Raw genomic sequence first — 21,850 nt, 5'->3', positions numbered from 1 at the left:
TTAAAATAACTGAAAGTGTTGTTAAAAAAATGTTTTTGAATTCCAAAAACACATGTTTCCTGCAAGAAGCACAAGTTATGTGCTTTTTATTGGAAGCACTTCAAGTGTTTTTCCATGATTCACTTGCATTTTTACTAAATATTGGTTCTAAAAATATTTCATAAAAATCGCTTTCAGTCATTTTAAAAGTAGTTCTAAATGAGACCTTAGTTTGTGATTGTGTATTTTCTACTTTTGGCTTCTGCTTCTAAATGTCAGTTACAAGCAATGACTGATCCGATGGGCTGGCGTACAACTTCAGAATGGCCCAAGGAATTTTCCACATGAGCAACAGTGAAAGAAATTTATATCATCCTTTCATGTTCTGTTGGAAAAAACTCACTATTAACCACCAAAAAATGGGAGCTAAAAAAAACCAGCATCAATGCCACTCACAAGTTACAGCCTGCATTCAAATCTCTGAGAAGAACACAATTTTCCTACGTAATGCAGCACGACTTAACCATCGAAGGAAAATTAGGGGACAGATAACCAAAATCGAATTTAAGGATACATATCGTGATACAAAGGCCTTAAGAGCCAACGAATCCAATGGGGGTACAAGAAATTTGAATTTAGGCCTGAACAACTAATCATTACAACTTACACGTTCAAGATTTACATATGTGATCTTGAACTGATCCTAAAATCGTATCTAAGTATCCCTCTCTGAATAATTTCATTTGTCTCCTCAAATAACCACCATTGGCAAGACAAGATTCTGACAAACTTTGTGTGACTTGGGACCCGGGAGTATATTCCGGACTTATAAATGACAAGAGCAACTTTCTAACCTGATCAGCAAATTGATGTAAGCAATCTCCGGAAAGGGAGTTTCTTTAGCCTTCTTTCTAAAGTCACCTTCCTCACCTACATTCTCAGAATCAGAGTGGTCTTAACCGTAAGTATCGCTGTCAAACAGAGGCCACTTATACTCTCTTGCTTCGACAATGGAACACACTGTGTAGCGCTTGCAAATTGCTGCTGACGTATCAAGCTCCACGTCTTCTATAAATTTTAGTTATACATCCAAGTCAAGCACAAAACAAGTTTCTAATAGTTAGTATCAGCAACATGAACAATGAAAGCATAAAGTAAAACAGATGGCAACACATCATCCACAAAAATAATTTGGGAAAAAAGATGAGTGTAAAATCAGTTTCAGCTTGCAGCAAGATGCTATAGAAATTGGACAAACAATTAAAAACCTTCGTTTTTGCTACAGTAAATATGCGAGATAAAAATATGCAAGTTAGGTAAGTAGCCTGTTAATTTATAGATTTGGTGACATAAATTGTCCAAAACTGAGTCCAAAGAGAAATGAAAATATTACCTTAGACACAAGTTTGTCCTTGCTGATTCCATTCTAGGAAATGTTTGGCATTAAATCTGTTTCAAAGTGGTCGACAAAAAAGTTATACAATGTTAAACCTCTAGTGCACCATCTGAAGGTAGAGATAACAAAAGGTCTCAGTGGAAAACCCAAAACGAATTCAAATAGTAATTCTACCAACTGGAAAATTAGAACAATTTGTATACTCCTAGGGATAGTGGGAAATAAGTAGTTGGATGGTCAATTCTATTTTGAAGCAAAGCCTTACCAATAAACTATATTGTTTTTCAGTGAGATGAACTGTTGCTTTCTCAGAGCTAAAATCCCTCAAATGGAATGCAAATTTATAGAAATTTTTTCTATAATTTTCTATAATTAGTTGGAGAAGCACAAAGACAATTGACAATGTGATTCCAAGAGAATGAAAAAAATGTAGCTACGAGGCAATACTGTGTTTCCTGCAAAACAAAGGGGAAAAACTGACACACGGTTGAGGATTGTAAGCATAAAGAAACGATCTCTAGACCAATTCTCAATATATTTCTTCATAAGTTGATATCTTATCATACTCCTGATGAGTCACTAGCTCTGGTAATACAGTGCATTCCTGTTTTTACACTCACAGTTGCCGCCCCAAGCTCTGTTTGTATAGTCATATCCTAATATGTTTATACTCACACTAGTCCCAAGTTCCAATAAATATAGTCACATCCCTGATGATGAGTCCCAAAAGTGAGCCATTAAGATATGTGCAGCAAATAAATGGAAGGATATTTCATATTATCCTAGGCTTAGATATGGTTATGTAACTATTGTAGTCATCATAATAACAGTAGACTAAGAAGTTGGTGATGCCTGCTGTCACAAATGATTTTCTAAAGTGAAGATCCAAAGGGTAGAACTTCCACCCTAGCCTAAAGAACCACTTGCAGTTTATGATGATTCGAAGAAAGGGAGATATGCCTTTGGTACACGCTGATCTTTCCATGGAGCAATTAGAAATATGCTTACCTAATTCATCATGAGATTTCTCAATCCACTACCACCTAAAATGTTATCTACAAGGATGAGAATCAAAGTCAAAATGTCATGATTCAAATCGCAATGTTAGACAATTCAAAAGTTGAAGTGCTAATACAGTATATTTTACGATGTGATACGATGTCTAATTCCACAAATGACTAGCAAGTTTGATATGATACGCAAGTCCACAACACGTGGAAGATATTTGATGGATACCGCATATTGCCATGAATCTAACATTATCCATGCATACTGCATATTTAATGGATACATGCAAATACGCAACATGAAAAATACATCATTTCGCTTCAGGTCAATGCATTCACAATTTTATTATACTTGGGCATCAGTCTCTTTAAACTGAAAGGGAAGCCCATAAAATATAATAACCTCTCCAATGTTGTACCATTAAATTTCAATATGGATTCAGGTCATAGATATACCAAAACATATGTATAAATTATAATTTGGTAAAATACTAGATACACATGGGTGCATGCACTCAGATTTTAAAGGATCAAGGTTCCCAATTCCTTTAAACTGGTGTGATCCCCACATAAAAGATGATGCACAATTCATATAATCTGTAATCATCTTTAAATAGACAATGTCAACGCACTCAGACGAATGTAATCTCATGACTACAGATTAGTAATGGACAAAATCATTACATCAAATGGCAGGCCAATTTATAGTGAGGTTGAAAATTTCCTTTCAGTTAATTGTACTGAAACTAGAAAATGAAAGTAAAAAGCAATACAATAGGAATAAGAAAGTTTCAAAAGTAAAAAAAGAACAATGAAAAAGGATAAAAATATAATCAAGTATCAATGAGAAAGCAATTAACAAGTTCAGTGGGAGTTGCAGTTCACATTTAGACAATTGATGTAGGAGTCTTTTAATTGGGAAAATGCTGGGACTTTCCAATCAGCAAAAGAAATGTAAACTTCTTTATCATGATTATCACAACGGCCAAACTAGAAAGTTTATCCCTACTGAAAGGCTGCAAACATTTTGAGAGAAATGATCAATGAATGTGTAAATGTGTAATGCATTTGTTTGGATTGATGGATGTAGAAGATACAGCCAATGGTCTAAACTTGACACAACTTTTTCTTCTTGATGTAGACTTACTTGAAGAACAAGAAAAAACATACATTAAACAAGTGGGTGATACCTATGTGCACAAGTAATGGAATCAGCAGGTTTTAATAGTCAATTTCTAGCCATTAAGAACTGCAAAGAAAATAAATTAGCAGCATAAAACATACAAGATGTGAAGCAAAGCAAAAACTGGGTAAATTGTTCACATACTTGGTCATGGATAAGTAATTACCTGGAAGGGAGTGAATCCTTGAGGACAAGGGCACTTCATCAGTTCAACCCTTGAGGAACCATAGATCCAAATAAAGCAGATCAATCACCAGTAATCACCACAAGAGCAAACTCCATCCTGAAAGTGATGGAATCGATTGATATTTCTGACAGTAATATCTCGCTGCACAACCTTTGATATTAACTTCACTGTGGCATGGCAATCCATACATATCCGAAGACTTTTTATGATACGAATGGGGCTCCCAGATGGTGCTCTATCCAGCCCAAATGCTAGAGCAAATCTTTCACTGTGTACCCACAAGAGGCACTTTTTTTCATCGTCCACCACATCAAGCAAAATGGCATTACAATTGGGGTTCTCAATTTCAACGAATCCAGCATGCCATCGATCAGTTTCATATCAGGATGTGAAGTATCGCCCACAGTGAATTAATGAACTGTGTCCTGGTTCTCAATCTAACTTAGGCCAGGTTCCTTATTTACTCCTTTCCTTCTCATGTTTTTTATAACATAAGCTACATTATTTCATCTCTTCACGGTGGCATATATGTTTGACAATAACACATGGGTCGCCTCATCCTGAGGATCCATTTCAAGAACATGCTTGGCAGCCGTCCTTCCAAGTTCAATATCATTATGGAGAACACAAGCTCCAAGCAAAGCACGCCACACTATAATACTAGGTTCACATGGGATTTCCTGAATCAACTTCACAGCCTTATCAAGATGGCTTTTCTCCCTAAAAGCCCGACCATACAAGTGCAGTGCTCTATGCATGGTTCAACATTATAGTCCTGTACCATAGAGTCAAAATAAGGTAGTCATTGATCTAACAGTCCTGCATTGCTACATGCTGACAGGACACCAACAAAAATTAACTTGTTTGCTTTGCAATTTGTTTCCTGCATCATTTCAAAAAAATTTAGAGCCTCAAGGCCAAGGCGATGTATAGAAAGAATATCCTGAGATCATGGTATTCCATGAAACCTAATCTCGTTGCTTCAACTTATCAAACACCAGGCCAGCATCTTTAATGTTCCCACATTTGGCATACATGTCTATCAATGAATTACCCACTAGTATGGTTTTGACAGTTAAAGAATGTATCTGAACTCCTGGCTCCAACGCTGCTAGGCCAGAAGAAGCATGGAGAGCATAGAGTACGTCACTTCTGTTGCCTCGACTTGGCATCTAAGCATATCTTGAAACAACATCAACGCCTTCTCTCCATCATCTAACTGGGCATAAACAATCATCGTGTTCCAAGATACATAATTTCTATTTAGTGATCCTAATCTCCACAAATAAGTCCATAGAGTCCTCTATCTTTCCACATTTACCATAGACACCCATGAGGGCATTTGAAACATAGACAACAGAATCAATACCAACCTTGGTTACATGGCAATGGATTTGCTTCCTGAAAACTAAATGCTCCATAGTTGCACAAGCTTGCAGCATGCTAGCATATGTAAACTGGTTGGGAACAACAAATGCTGGCCTCATCCAACAAAACAAGTCCAGAGCCTCTTCGCAGCGGTCACTCTGAGCAAACCGTGAAACCATGAGGCTCCAAGCAACCGCATAATTTTTGGGCATCACTTGAAATACTTGCCGAGCCTCCACAATATCTTCAAACTTGGTGCACATATCAAGCAATGCTGTACTCAAATACAGATCCCCTTCATAAAATGATTTTATTACACACCAATGGACACTCTTCCCTCCATTTAAGGCCTCTAATCCACACAAGCCCTAAGCGTACCCGTAAAAGTATAGTTATTTGGCCTGAACCCAATCACCCTCATTCGAGAGAAGAGTTTGAGTGCTTCTTCAGAACAACCATTCTCTGCATAACATGCTACCATCCCAGTCCAAACAACCATATCCTTACAAACAATATCAACAAAACATCTCTAGAAACATCGACTTAACGAAATAACATTTATCTCACACATTTCATCAAACAGGTTAGCGGCATCAATAAGCATACCCGCTTTGACATACATATTGAGAAGAATGTTGTCGGTAAACAAGTCCAAGCAGCCGCCTTTTTTTCAAAATCTCGCAATGAAGGCCCACTGCGGAAGTTGAATAGCCGTTGCACAGACAGTGCTGGACCACGGCGCCGTATGCGTGAGAGTCGAACTCGGAGGTGGGAAGCTCTGGGTGGAAGGTAAAGTGTTGTGGGACCAGTTGGGCAGCGAACCCACATCGTGAAAAGGTTGTCACGGCGGTGGTTGTTGATTGAGTGGCGAGATTTGCAGACTGCAACGTTCTTTGGCAGCAATCTAAGTATGCCAACGAAAACTGAAAACAAAGAAATATGTAAAAGTTGTGAACTTTGGCTTCCTGTAGGAAACACCACTCTCCCTTGAGACTTTGAGAAAGGGCAATATGTTACAGGGGGAAGGCTAGTCACCTAGGCGACATCAACCACTTTTTTTTTTTTTTTTTTTTTTTGGTACAGCGATATATTTACACCAAAGGAAGAGAGAATTCGGCTAAACCACATAATTGGCAACCTAATTTTGTATCAAATTCGAAGACCCAAAAAACACCAAGCCTCAATGTACCCACCAATGCACCAATAAGTTCTTGAAGCGCAAAATATAAAAAATAAAAATAAAAAGTAAAAACTAAAGCTAAAGCTAAAAATTTTGAAATTCAAGAAAGTAGTTTTTAGTTAAAAAAAAAAAGTGAAAACAAAATGGTTATCAAACGCATCATTAGAAAATAAGTATTATCGTTCTGGATAAGTCATTATAAGTATTTTATGTTTTAAGTTATTGCAATTCTTTGTCATTTTATTAATAAAGAAATAATGCATTTTACCTCACTGACTCTCAAATGAAATGCAAAATGATCTTTTAGTAGTTTATGTTTTATATGTAAGAGAAATGTAGAATGATCCCTTCAGAGTTCCCTTTTTCATGTAGGAGAAGTGCAGCATAATCTTTTGAAATGGCAATAACATTTCTCGTTACTCTAACTTTCGTGACAATCATAGCACCGATAGATCATAGCGAATAAACAGTAAAAACCAGCTGAAGCTTAATCAGGCAAAACAATTCGCTCTGTAGATTTTTAGATCAAAATAGGTAGTTCGTTTTCATAAATTAAAACAAAGTGAGAGATTGATTGAATGGAAGGTCATTTCTTTTTTGGTACAACGATATCCTAAATTACTCTAAATTTACGAAGAGATCTAAAATCCACCAGCAAGTAGGTAAACACACAAATCCGGCAAATGATTAGTTACATGCAGGAAGGACTGTCGCAACGAAACCATAAAATCTGCAAACAAAATATTGCATCGCAGTTGCCTGTAAATCTCAAAGCTCTTTAACAGAAACAGAAAACCTGAATTCATCAAGAACAAGATGCCAATCCAATGCAATTTGAGAGACATTCCTACACAAAGGTTGCAAGATTTATTCCGGTAACAAGGATCGCAAGTGCAGTATGTTAAGGATAGACGAAAATGACAACACACAACGTTAATTAGCACCATACACTTCGTACAGAGCAGCTTAAGATATCGGCGTGCAGAGAGAGAATGAAATCTACAGAACTCAAATGCAATCAACTACAACACATGATCCAATTCTAATCATCAGAACACTCGCTCATAATACCAAAGGGTTATCGCTACGCAAGGGAAATTCCAGATTCAACTACAAAAGCTCCCTGTATGCAAACTAAAAACCTTACTCTCTTAAATAAAGATAGATATGGAGCACAAGCTGAATCCGTGATTCAGTATTCAGCCCTCCGACTAAATAAAACAATGTGAAACCCAACATTCGAGGCCAAATCACTTGCAAAGCATTTGCATACCAACACACAATATACATTGAAAACAATTTGGTGCATCGATGAACAAAAGTAGCAGCTATAACATTTCCATGACAGAAATTGATCACTGATAATCTTTATATGGAACTTAAAAGGGCAGGCATATGAACACTTTAAACAATCCATAAGAAGTGCAAAAGGTAATGTAACCACCAAAATTAACTAAACATTCATAACACTACACTCTCATGGTAAGGTCCAGACCGCTGCCCTAACAAATTACATATTCAAAAGACTATAAAGAAAAAAGCAAAGGCAAAAACGAGGAGAAACAATATTTCAACCGTAAATCACCCTCACAAAGCTCTTCTGCAATTTGCCAAATACATGTAAATGCGATCAAAGCACCAGCATCAGTCCCCCTTTCTTCTGAAAGAGCAACCCTCGGTGAGCCTGGCTCGGCCTCCAGTAGGCTGGCACAACACTGTCTGGCAGTTCCCACACACCACAACTGTTTGCGAGTGACTGAACACGGTTGTTCTGCGCAAATGGTTTTCACTTCGTCACACTTACACCCAAATTTAAATCATACATAGAAACTACTTCAACAAAATGATCTCAACGAGCACAGGAAAATATCGAAACAGGCATCATTACTTACATGCTGAAGCATCCTTGGCACTTAACATCCTGGGCGCATTTAAAACAATCAAAATTAACAATCTTCACCAAAGAAAACAAAAATTATACGAAAACTCAAACGTCAAAAAAAGCATACGCAATCGATAATTACGTACTATTAGATTAGTTACCATGAAAAAAGAGTTGGGCGTCTGCACAAGCCTCTTGAGCTTGTGCTTCCTCTTTTCGAGCTCAGCTGGTGGGTGAAGCAAGTCGATATCGTTCTGAAGCACCTGTTTACAACCAGCCATCAAAATCCACTACTAATCAATCCATTTTCTCACAACCCCATTATCTTTCCCAATTAATTTAACAAAAACAGAACGACCCAATTCAAAAAATGGCTCAGCAGTGACATTCAACACATTAAACCAGTTTAAAAAAGAACAGGCGATATGGGAAACTGGGGATAAATCTGTGAGCCGAATGAAAATACCGATTCCGATCAGAAAAATCGGTTGAAAATATTTGAAAAACAAGAAATTTATGTGTTGGGTTCTAAGTTCTAACCATCTTGATCGATGCAGATTGTCGCAAACCAGAAAACACAGAGCTGCAAGAACCTTTAGAGAGAGCTGGAGTGCGTGAGAGGAACGACTGAGAAGATTTTAGGTTTTATAAGGCTATGAACATAAACGAGTGTCTGAGTGATGTGGGCCGTCGGATCCAACAATAACTTAATCTCCGCCTTTACCGCCATTCGGGGCATTATCATCCTTTAAACATTATAACTAGATAATACGACGTTTGGTAAAGATGTGAGTTATTAGCAGAAGCAATTAGGATTTCGGGGTTCTCGTTCCTCCCCTCCATATATAACGCCATCTACCGATTCTTCTTCTATGGTGTCTTCGTCCTACGATAGCTCCGTAGGATATGACTAGACACCGCCCAACACTTTCTTTCGCCGCCATGCTTGTGAGAGCTGGAGTACGGTAAATTCCGATAAGGGGAGTCAGCTCGCCACTAAGGTCATCTCCAACCGAAGGCTGATTAGATAACTCGTTTCAATCATCCGGTCCTTTAAGATATTAATATTTTAATAACCAGTACAGGGTCATATTTGCCTACATCTCCAACCGAGGGCCAAAAGGCTATATGACTCGTTTTAACCCTTTCACAAAAACTCATCTCCAACGGAGGGCCAAAGGGTCATAGGGCCTAACATAATTTATTATTTAAATTTAAAAACTACAACAACTTAAATTTTAAAACAACAACAACTTAAATTTAAAAACTACAACTTAAATTTAAAAACTACAAATTAAATTCATACATAAAAAATAAAAAAAATTGGCACAAAAAAAATTTAATCCAACAATAACTAGCCGTTGTATTTGAAATTTTGGCCTACCATTACCGACAAGAATAAGTACAATGTTATCGGCTATAACCGACATGAATAATGAAAATTATGGCCCAGCCCGGGACTAGCTAGCTAGCTGCTTTGGCCTAGCCAATTGGCCCTTTGACCTTTTTTTATCCGGTGGGACCCACGATTCTTTTGGCCTAACCCTCAGTTGGAGACAATTTTCAGATTATTTTCAACCCTTTGACCATCTAGATCATTCAGTTAGAGATGACCTAACAATCATATTCATGCAAACACCACACATACGGACGCATGCGTGACCTGCATTACTCCGCCAGTTGGTAGGAATGTTTGGGTGACGAGTTAGCAAATGAGCTGGACAGATGACCATTGGCACGAGTCTTTCCATTTTAACCAGGTCAGGCCAAATTATCTGACTTGGTCAAAATAACAAATGCAATAAATCTTGAGAAAATAGTATCCTTAGTTTATCATTACTTAAATCCTTTTTTCATTTTGTTTTTTACATTCAATATTATCTACATTAAAAGGGATGGGTGAGTTTAGCCTCATAATGAGCTAGCTAGCAATATTATGGTTCAAATTAGCTTTTTATGATAATCAAACCTACGACCTCTCACTTACAAGTGAAGAAAAATATCATTAGACCATAGTACTAAGTGCCCAACATTCTACTTAGCATTGACAGCACTTGTATTTGTATAGTGTAATAGCATCTGTTTGGTTTCTTGTAAACAACAAAATTTTCTTTTTGTAAAAGTGCTACTTACAAAAAACGTTCGTAAGTAAAAGCATTTTACGGAGAAGCATAACCAAAAATACTTAATAATTTTATTTAATGGTTAGAACAGGCTCAATATCAAACCATTCCAATACAACTGCTAGCCCAAACAATAAGCTTTCCGATTTTGCCCTTAACAACAAGTTTGTGACCGTTTATTTGGTTTGTTTCATGTTGGGAACAAAAACAACTACTTGCTCTCATTTCATTCTTTCAAATTTTAGATTATTCATAAATCTTCTGTACAGTAACAAATCACACAAAGTAAAAAGTTACGAGTTCGTATTGACACTCTTTTTCTTACAAGACCCACCCAATGAAACTCAATATCCAGGGAAATCGCGCTCTCCCAAAATGATGCTTCCACCTACTTCTCCTTCGGTGGTCTGTAATTTCTTAATTCCAAATTCTTTAAAAAAAAAATTCTTTCTTATTTTTTCTTTTGTTGCATTGAAAGAGTGAAGATTTGGGAGCCTCCAGAAAACTTGACCTTTGCTATTTTTTTTTTAAATAGTCAAACTTAACTTGGGTACCTTTCACAGAATTCATACAATGCCCATGATATGTGCTCTCTATTACACAGATCGCGTTATCAAAAGCTAGTGCTGCTCATGCCTGTTTTACTACCATAGTGGGCTTGTTTCAAACGCTTCTGTAACACAAATTTTTTTTTTTTACAAACAATAACGTTAGTGGATTAATTGTTAGTTGTTAGCTGAGAGGAGGTTGGTAGAAATCGTACTTTCATCATGTTGTATAAATATAATTATTTTTCGTCACTGCATAAAACATCATTCACAACTCAATTTAGATTTGTGAGTCTCACAAAAATGTCACATCCGCACAATAAATGATTGTTTAACCAAATGGAGGACAATGATACTTTAATGACCAGAGAAATAGATGAAATACCAAACTAATGAGTTGTCAAAACATTTAAAAAAACAAATAATTTGTTATAGCACTTCCAACGTGCTCTTTTGCCCTGTGGACATGCTCCATTTGCAATCCAATCCCCTCCCAAAGTGGTGTTAGCCCATTCGGTCAATTGGGCTGAGGGGGAGTATGTGGGAGAGCTGATGCACAAGTCTAAGACCTGAGCGCCAAAGGCGAAGTGATGCAAGGCTAATGTCAACATGATGTCAGCCACGTTATAAAAAAATTTGTGTCAGACACGTGCATAACATGCACGCGTGGGGTGCACGTCATTGACAAGATTTCAAGCGGTGGGGTCCGCATTGCAGCCCACTAAGTCCCACAGACAAGATTTCTAGATAAACGGTCTAGATTTTTCCGTTTTAAAAATTAAAAAATAAGATAAAACAAAAATGTTTCGGGGGGACACGCGTCACAATATAGATTGTTGGATTTCAAAATTTATTGTAATCCGACTGTTTAGCTCAATTGAGTTAATTAAATTTTTTTTTAAATAATTATAAAAAACCGAAAAAAATTAAAAAAAAATAAAAAAATAAAATATTTTTTTCTATAAGTACCTTACCATTTTATTCCACCTTACATCACATTTCAATATTTTCAACAATTCTAAACATGGAATGACACGATGCGCGGCAGAATTGGTTAAAAATCTTATCGAAATCTATCCACAAAAATTGTACTTTCGGATAATGACATGTGGACATGACGAGATCAGTTAAAAATCCTATCCGAAATTAAAAATAAAATTATTTTTTATTATTTTAGAACATAAAAAATACTGATATTTTATTTCCTATTGTCATGACTATTCAATTTAGAAATAGAGATACAAAAGATAATTACTATTTATTAAAACCAATTACTATTCACCGGAGATAATTGAACTACCTATTGTCAAGCGGTGCTCTTATAAAAATTATACTTCTAAAATTTGTCTTTTCTCTTTAACCTACTACTCTATTTTTATTTTATTTTATTTTATTTAAAAATTAATCTTCATAGCATTATTTTGATAATCTCTTTCCATCACTCTATTTTTTTTTTTTGTTCTGATTTTTTCCCGCAACGAATTTGGAATTCCCCGTCAGATATTCCTGCAAACCCACACCTTCAAATTTCTCGCTCTCAGCATCCCGGCAACGACCCGCCATTCCTTCCACCCCAAGCCACCATCGTTCCCACCAGGAGCGCACACACCCAACCACCCCAAGCCTACTCGCAACCCACTTTTGAGACCATAGTTTTCAATCTCTTCCCCTCGCCATCGGTCCACAATGGAAAGCACCCGCCTAATTTTTAGAAAAATGGAGATGGAAGGATTGCAGTGGCGGCTGGGTGTCTTTGGATGCAGTTACGTACGGAGGGATGGTTGGGGGTGGGAGTCGAAGATCACAGCCTGGACACGGTGGTTGTGGAGGAAAGACAAAGGAGGTGGGGTGGATTCGAAGAAGGAAGGGGGAAGGGAGAAAGAGGAGGATGGGGTAACGGGGAAGGGAGAAAGAGGGAAGAAAAGCAAGGTTGGTCACTAGAAGCTTTAAACTACGCGCGGCAACACCTGATAAGGCCACGCGTTATTTTTATTTTTTTTCTTCAAATTACTAAAAACACCATAAAAATCCTTAATAATTGCTCTACAAGTTTAAAAAACATGCAACGCTGGTGGTTACATCCTCTATTTTTTAATGATGATTAGATCATCATTTGTATTTTTGACATCCGGGAAATTCAGGATGTCATTGTTGGTAAATCAATCCCTAGATTCGAACTGTTGCTTACAACCCCGATATCGTTGCTGGTGAATTAATCCCCAAAATCAATGGGAGGGTAGGGTCGCCATTGAAATGGCGAAGTTTGCAGAGTGTGATTGGGAGAGAGTGAAGAGGGTGTTAGTGGTGTTTTAGTCAAAGTACTTTGATAACAAAAAAAAATTAAGGACTAATAAAGTTTTAGTCAAACAATATTGGTAGTTAGAGAGAGATTTTTCAATGTGACCGGTACATGAAGTAGTACACCACGTGTCACTATACAAACAGTGGAATATGTGTGTTAGAAAATTAATAACTTAAAAAATAAAATTTCCCACCACTTATATTAAAATACGTGGTGTACCACTTGTGTTCCGTTACAATTAAAAATTTCTCATAATTAGGACCGAATCCTAACTTTCACATACATAAATTATCCCAAAAAAAAAAAACAAAATACTATAGGCTAAAGGATTATTAAAAAGGAAAAAAAATTCACGTTTTCTAATGGAAAGTGAAGTCTCATTGAACGAAATAATAATTACAACTCAGTTTATACAAGGGAATTACTATTAGCACTCCAAAAATTTCATTTGGCATTCCAAACTTTCTATTATTAGAAAGAAAAATATACTTATGAGGAGTGTGAAATGAGATTTTTGGAATGCTAATAACAATTCCCACAAGGATTAGACAAATAACAAATTTCTAACTGTACTTCTAACTATACTTCTTGTACTCAGCGACTTACTTCTCTTTAATTTCATACCACTAAACATGCATGTTTTTTCTGCTAGTCATGGTTCGTGGAAGACTTTAAGTTTTCATGCGTGTTTATGGCCTACCAGATTTTTTTTGAGGTCTTAGTCTTCCTTCTGGAGTGCATTTAACATAACGAGTCTTTAGTAAAAGAGTGCCAGTAAATATGAGTCCTGGAGGATGGAGATGGCGTGTCATTTAATAAAATTAGGACTCTACAAATCCTATTTCTTCATTGACTACGAGTTTGATGGTCAACTCTAAGCATTGACGTAGATGTTAGAATGTGAGTAGAGAATGTGTGTTATAGTTGACTATTTGGATTCAAATTCGTGCATATAAATAAGAAGAACGTATATTCGTGCGAATAAATTCGTGCCTATAATGCATACCTTGTGATTTGAAGGAACATATATTCTTTTGAATTTACAGCATATGAATACATTGTTATGTGTGCTCTTGATAGGTGCATTATTTATCATATTTTCATATTAATTATCCCTAAGTTTTGTTAAGGAATTGATTACAAAAGAGCCTTATTATTTTCCTTTTTTCTGTTTCAGCCATTCTGCGCACTTAGGACGTTTTTGGTGATAATTCAACTTTCCGGAGGAGTTTTGATGCAAGGCAAATTGGAGAAGGAAGCTAAGAGGCTGAAGATTGTCCTGTCTGAATTTCATAATTTTCCATGAAGCCATTCATTCCAGTTTCACAAATCAATCCCGCAGAAGCTGTTTTCCCGTCAGAATTGCGTAGCTGTGGGAGAATGAAGATTTGAAGGCTTTCCCGATTTTTCCTAGTAGCGTGCGATATATGCCTGGAAAGATAAGAGATAAAGCTACATTTCCCATATTTTTACAGAATTTTCCAGAAGATAAATATACCCCAAAACTGGCGTGCAAAACAGATGCCGTGTTTCCCAAGCCAAGAAGGATTCTTTCCTAGTTTGTGTCATTAATTGTTTAGGAGTTTGTTTTATTTTAGGAGAGTTTCTCCCAGACCTTTTAGGGTTTTTCTAGTATAAATAAAGTCCCTAAGCTCTCTCGAAGGGGAGCTCTCGACACCATCCATCCCCCCACACCCATACCACCCACAACACACTACCATTCATCATCTCCGCAATAAGTGAAGAAGAGCTTAGGGACGTGCTTTGCCATGGATTCCGGGTTCTATCTTTCTTTTATTCTTATTTTTATGTGTAACTAAGTTATTTTCTAAGGTTTATGATGAAGCCATGACATGAATATTTGCGAAGTACTTTGTTAATTATTATCCGATTATATGTCATGTTGTATTCTTAATCTTTGTGGGTATTTTATTCTAGGTTCGAGTTTCTAATGACTGATCACCTTTAGGAATTTTGTATTTAGATATTTAGATAAATCTATGAGGATGACCAATATCAATTAGGTTTATTGGAACTAAGATTAAGAAGAGTAGACAAACTAGTGAGGATGACCAATATCAAGCTAGTCCTACTTGGTTGACATGATTCTTCTACGCTTAATGGGTTTTTATGTGTTTAATTGTATGCCTAACCAATAGGATATAATTATCATGTAGAGATACAAGAGTTGATGCCTGACCAAGGATTAATTCATACCTTAGAAAGAACAACCTTTAACATTGGCATGGTAATTGGATAGTAGTTGGCTTTAGGAAAAGTAAATAGGATTGTTGTTGGTGGATTCATAACCTTAGGTTTTCTTGTGTCGTGTGTGTGTTTTAATTAATTGTCTTTTATTTTTCTTGTTAATTTAGTCTTAATCAATTATTCAATTCAATCTATCATTTGTTTGTTTAATTAAGTTTAGCGTGATTAATCGGTTAAATTGGTGTTAAAGCAATCCCTGTGGGATCGACCTCGTATTTGCATATCTTACTACAATTGATTCGTGCGCTTGCGAGTTTAATTTGGTTTAAATTAATCTATTATTTAGGTTAGTTTAAATTTACATCAAGTTTTTGGCGCCGTTGCCGGGGATTGCCCCTTAATCCCAATTTGGCTTGATGATTGCGTTTTACTAAATTTTATTTTTCGTGTTCTATTTTTATTTGTGTAGTGAGTTTATTTTTCTTTCTTTCTATTTTCTGTTTTATAAATAAAATAAATAAAAACAAAAAAAAAAAATTTGCGGCAGTTTGTTAGTTTTCAAACCCACTGTAGGATTCTCTTTGCTCGTGACTTCTTTGTCCATTAGTATTAGGATTACTTGCTCGTTTTTTTTTTAAGTTCTTTCCCTTATTTTTGTTTTACGAAAATTTTTAATTTTCCTTTTCCATTGTTAATTTCGTTCATTGTTTCCCGTAGGAGGAAAAAGATGGCTTATCAACAATTTCCAATGGAATATTGGCCTAGTTATCAATTCTCAGAATTTATACAAGAAGCCACACCCGTTGAAGCCGAGACACCTTCATGGGAAGAAGCTTTGGCACTGATGGTTCAAGCTACTACGCAATATCAACAAATCACCTCTCAAATTTTGCAAGATCTCCAACAAGGGCAGCAAGCGTTCCAGCAAGCATTCCAACAAGAGGCGCAAGCAACCGATCATGCAATCGCAAAATTGGAGAAGCAAGTTGGACAACGTGCTGCGATATTGAGTGAAAGGGACCAAGATATATTTCCAAGTGAACCTGAAGCTACTCCGATTGAGCAAGATGCATTCCATGAACAAGATAGTGCCCACATGACATTGAGAATTGAGGAGGACATCAACCAAGAGTCGAGTGAATTAGCAGAAGGTGAAGAGAAGATAGAAAATTCAAAGTTGGAGGACCCATTGAATGAGCCGATTAGCCAAATAGCCATTACTAATTGGGCACTTCCTGCCGACATTCAAGTTGTTGATGCAGTGCCGACTATTAAAGTGCTAGAAGCAAATCCATCTCCATTGGATATTCCCGAGAGCTACATCCTTAACACTAATGATTCTAAAGTTCCAATTTCATTCATTCTACAGGACTTCAAAGATCCTTTTGAAGTCCATTGCTCAAATTATGGAAGAGAGTTTGGAATTGAACCAAAATTTGAAGTCATGTACGCTCAACTCAATTCCATTCCGATGGCGAAGATATGGTGGAAGAGACAACGGAAAAAAATGAAGAAGAGAAAAAAGTCTCAAACTTTGAAATTGAAGAAACAAAAATATGCAGTGCCTCATTGCCTATAAATAAGAAGAACGTATATTCGTGCGAATAAATTCGTGCCTATAATGCATACCTTGTGATTTGAAGGAACATATATTCTTTTGAATTTACAGCATATGAATACATTGTTATGTGTGCTCTCACAGGAAACTGGTGCTTTACCCGAATGGAAACAAGAAGAAGAACGTGAAAGATCACATCTCAGTCTGCTTAAAAATGGCCGGAGCACATTTACTTCAACCTGGTTGGGAAGTACTTGTTGACTTTAGATTGTTTTTGCTTGATCAGAACAAGGCAATCTACTTGGTCCTTATGGGTATATATGTATATTATATATCCATCCATTTGAATTTAATCACTTCTCATGCATCCATATCAGATATACCAGTTAATTTTGTGTTGCAATATAATACTCATATTTTTCTTTTTGGTCTGGCGTTGCATTGTTCTTTATAGATGAAAATATAAACAAGATGTGCTTTCACGCGGCGATGCTTGATGCCGGTTTTGATAGAGTTATCCCCCTGGAAGCATTTACCGATCCTTCCAATGGATATCTTATTGGCGACACTTGCGTGTTTGGAGCGGAGGTCTTTGTTTGTAAGCAAAGGAGAAGAGGCAAAGGAGAGTGTATCACACTCGACGCTTGTTTGATGTACAAGCATCCTTGGAGGATTGAGAAATTTTCCAAGTTAAAATATGAACGCATTGAGTCGGAACCATTCACTGCTGGTGGCAAGAAATGGCACGTATATATATCTCCAACAATCAAGCTTTAGTATTAAGTTTGCAATAGTAAAATCGGTTAATTAAAGTTTATTCTTCGTTTAATTTGTTTGTTATTTCAGGAAGTTAGTGCTCTATCCCAAGGGTGTTGGAAATTTTGAGTAGAATTTCATTGTCCCACATTGCTCACCACCACAAGGTTTCCTCAATTTATAAGGCTTTGTCCTTTATAGAAAGTGATTTGAGTGATGGACATTGGAGAATAAAATTGGGCTCACCCTTGGGGTTGGGCTTTGGGGTGTAATAATTAATTGATAATTCATATATAATTAATTATCCAAAGATGGGCCTTGGGGCTCTTGGGCTCTGAAAATTAATTTCGAATTTAATTAAAATATTTTTTATGAAAAGACTCATCCTTTCAGATGAAGTCTGAGAGGTTATCTGAGAAACAGATGGAGCAACACACCCTTTACGTTGAACAATCGCCTTCCAAAAACATGTATGTTGCGAACAGACATATGCTCACTATAAATACATGCATCTGCATATCATTCAAAACATTGAAAAACATCAATCCTCATATACCAAGCATACTGAGAGCACCACAAACAAATTCGCCAGAAGTCTAGTTTTCCGGTGCTGGAATTCTAACTTAGATCGTTGAATCATGGTGAAGCAGACGTCCGTAGAACTACAAGCACTGAGTATGGACGAAATTTCTGTTTCAAGGACATTGCAGTACGCAAGCCTCGATCTTCAAGTTGTCTGTTTTATATTTTTGTTTTGTTCATACTCTGTTAATTTTTCTATTCGCATTTATTATTTATTAGCATATATAATGATATCACGGATTGTTGACTTATATCCAACAAGGGACATTTCAATGGAAAGGCACTCATGTTGCTCTTTACCTAACATTGGTTGATCCAAAATCACTATTACCTGGCTTCAAAATACTTACAGAGGTAACGTTTCGCATTATAAATCAAGAAGGGCATGGAGACCATTTTGTTGGCAAAGGTAAAGATTTGGCCTAAGGACAATTACTCAGTATCCGTTTTGGCTGCAGGCTGCAGCAGTAATCTGAATCTTCAGAACCCTTTTTTTGTGTCTGCTTGCAGGCAAGCATCGGTTCAGTACCTCGGATTCAAGTTGGGGTTGGACTTATTTCATTCCGCTGGAATATTTAAGTCAGGCAGACAGTTGTTATTTGTTGAAGACTACTTGCTCAATAGAGGCAAAGGTCATTGTCCACGGAATTGCTAAACCACTATTTTAGAATCGGCACATTTTTCTTAATTTCTTTTGAGCTCTTTGCTGTTCTCTCCTGGTTGAATTGCTTTTTAGTTCTTAGCTGTTCTTCAAGCTATTTTAGAATTGGCACATTTTTTATTCTTAATTTCTTTTGTCTTCAGGAATTAAAGTTTCGAAAATAACCAAAGCAATACAACTTGAGAAAATAATGTCCTCAGTTTATCATTCCTTCAATCCTTTTTTCATTTGGTTGCCCCAACACTCTACTTGGCATCAAAAGCACTTAGTATTTGTATAGTGTAAAAGCATCTATTCGGTTGCTTGCCAAACAACAATTTTTATTTTATTTTATTAAAGTGCCACTTACAAAAAAAATGCTTGTGAGTAAAAGCATTTTATGGAGTAGCAATACCAAAAGCCCTTAATAATTTTATTTAACGGTTAGAATAAGCTCAACATCAAACCATCCCAATAAGACTGCTGGCCCAAACAACGAGTTTTTTTATTTTGGCTCTAGCAGCAAGTCTATGCCCGTTTATTTGGTCTGTTGCATGTTGGGAACACAAGCAACTGCTCTCTCTCATTTCATTCTTTTGAATCTTAGATTCTTCATAAGTCATTCATACAGTAACGAAATCACACACAGTAAAAAATTACAAGTTCATATTGACGCCCTCTTTCTTATAAGACCCACACAACGAAACTCAATGTCCAGGGAAATCATGCTCTCCCAGAATGACTATTCCACCTTCTTCTCCTTCGGTGGTCTGTAATCTCTTAATTCCAAATTCTCACCAAAAAAAAAAATTGGTTACATTGAAAAAGTAAGATTTGGGAGCCTCCAGAAAACTTGGCCTTTGCCTTTTTTAAATAGTCGAACTTAACTTGGGTACCTTTCACTGAAATGTTACAATGCTCATGATATGCTCTCCACTACACATATCGTGTTATCAAAAGTTGGTGCTGCTCATGCCTATTTTACTACTACAGTCGACTTGTTTCAAACGCTTCTTTAACACAATTTTTTTACAAACAGTAACGTTAGTGAATTAATTGTTAGTTGTTAGCAGGAAGAGGGTCGGTAGGAATCGTACCCTCACCAAGTTGTACAAACATAATTGTTTTCCGTCACTGCATAAAGCGTCATTTACAACACACTTCGTTTTGTGAGTCTCACAAAAATGTCATATCCGCGCACTAAATGATTTTTTAACCAAGTGGATGACAAGGATACTTTAATGACCAAAGAAATAGATGAGATAGCAAATAATGAGATGTCAAAACATAAAAAAAAAAATCATTTGTTATAAAAATTATATTTCTAAAATTTGTCTTTTCTCTTTTACCTACTACGTTTATTTTATTTTATTTTATTTTATTTTATTGATGAGTTTGAGGAGTGAAGAGTGATGTGCACATAATTTCGAGAGTGATATCCAGAAATTATAATATTTATGTTCAATTAAATGTCCAACTGGTGATATCTCAACTTAAATAAGTCAAGCTAGGTGAAGAAATTTAAATTTTTGACGTCACATGATAAATTTAGGACATTAGCTCGTCGAAGTCCTGGCTGCATTTGCATATAAGTTTCTCTCAAGTTCTAGTTCGAAGAGAAAAAAGGGAATGCCTTCCAGAAGTTACCGCAGTAGAAGTTGGAGTTTATACACAACGATTTCTTAAACATGAACATCATTTAACAAAAGGAAACCATACACGATCTGTAAGAACTGTCTTGAAATAGAAAGTATATTTTCTTCTCTCTTTTCTCTAGCTTACACTTGTTGTGAAACTTGTTAAATATGCATATATGCATGTCTTACAAGTCCTTGAAATTAAAGAAGCATTCATGCTCGTGTTATGTCTTTGAGATATATGGCAAATATAAGAATATTCATATGATTTCCTCTTCCATGGATTCATGTGAGTTCATCAAGCTATGGATTGCAGTCAAGCTTAGTGAATTAGCTCTACATATAGTTAGACTTCTTAGGATTTTGTATCCGGATAAATTAAACCATATTGGAGGGAAAAATGTAAATTAAGTCACATCTGAATTAATGGAACAATTGGCTTAATGAAAAATATAGGTAACTGGTTTGTTTATGGGGCGGGTAAGGCAATTGTCAATATGGAAGTGGGACAGGTCCCTCTTCTTGGTACAAATATGGCATTATCGTCCTCTCAGCATTATAACCAGACAATACAACGTGAAGTAAAGATGTGAGTAGATGGAAGAAGCAATTAGGGTTTCGGGGTCCTCGTTCTTCCCCCTCCATGTATAACGCGATCTACCGATTCTTTTGTAGTGTCTTCGTCCTACGACAGCTCCACTCAATGTCTCAACAATGAAGTAGTGACCGAAACGCGTGTTGAGTTTTTCTCCATAGGAAATGACTAGACCCCAGCCAAACACGTTCTTTCGCCGCAGTGCTGATGAGAGCCGGTGTACGGCAAATTCCGTTGGCAGGGCCCTGTGATGCCTTTAAGGACGTTGGCATTGGTTGTGAAGTGGCTAGGTATACTAATTGTGAGGGTTACACGTGCGGTTGTTGAAGACAAGGTTTGGTTCTATCGATCTTAATCTGAACCTAATTTGTTAATTATGTTTGATAATTTTGCTTGATTCATGTCTGAGTTTACAGTATCTCTTGGACTAAAAACTCAAAGGAATAATGTGATGGTTACATGTTGAGATCCAGAGTGCAAATTGTTTCCTGACTTAACGAACAAATAAAAAAATCAATCGTGATATCCTTGTGTACATTTTGTAGTGAAGTTCTTAAAGGCATGAACGGATCATCAAGCATCAATTTTAAAACTTGAAAAAAGTAGCAGTCAATTTGAGAAAAGAAAACATTCAGCACGCCTTTCTCAAACTTTTCTCTCTTTCCATTACTGTGAAACTTTCTTTCAAAAGCATGTGACAGCATATAGCTTGCAACGGC

At 36.5% G+C, this 21,850-nt stretch overlaps 1 protein-coding gene and 1 long non-coding RNA gene across 2 annotated transcripts; both read right to left on the bottom strand.

Moving 5' to 3' along the window:
• Positions 1 to 521: 521 nt before the first annotated feature.
• On the bottom strand, positions 522 to 6,101 carry LOC103452940 (uncharacterized). The gene is made up of 3 exons (XR_011577124.1): positions 3,732 to 6,101; positions 1,373 to 1,428; positions 522 to 1,047 (listed from the first exon to the last, which is right to left on the bottom strand). It is a non-coding gene; the product is annotated as an uncharacterized lncRNA (long non-coding RNA).
• Positions 6,102 to 7,642: 1,541 nt separating this feature from the next.
• LOC103452941 (small ribosomal subunit protein eS27y-like) lies at positions 7,643 to 9,151 on the bottom strand. The gene is made up of 4 exons (XM_008392466.4): positions 8,723 to 9,151; positions 8,344 to 8,445; positions 8,193 to 8,221; positions 7,643 to 8,071 (listed from the first exon to the last, which is right to left on the bottom strand). Exons 1-4 carry the CDS (start codon positions 8,723 to 8,725, stop codon positions 7,945 to 7,947), a joined length of 261 nt encoding a protein of 86 aa, XP_008390688.1. The 5' UTR covers positions 8,726 to 9,151; the 3' UTR covers positions 7,643 to 7,944.
• Positions 9,152 to 21,850: the final 12,699 nt, after the last annotated feature.

This window comes from Malus domestica, chromosome 16, assembly GCF_042453785.1.
Source record: "Malus domestica chromosome 16, GDT2T_hap1".
NCBI lineage: Eukaryota > Viridiplantae > Streptophyta > Magnoliopsida > Rosales > Rosaceae > Malus > Malus domestica.
This window is presented reverse-complemented; position numbering and strand designations above follow the sequence as displayed.

Bases quoted from the DNA above. Each gene is read 5' to 3' on its own strand.
- LOC103452941 (XM_008392466.4), bottom strand. The intron at 8,222-8,343 runs GTAACTAATCTA...AAATGCGCCCAG, and splicing joins CGCCCAACTCTTTTTTCATG to GATGTTAAGTGCCAAGGATG. The intron at 8,072-8,192 runs GTAAGTAATGAT...CCATTTGCGCAG, and splicing joins TGCCAAGGATGCTTCAGCAT to AACAACCGTGTTCAGTCACT.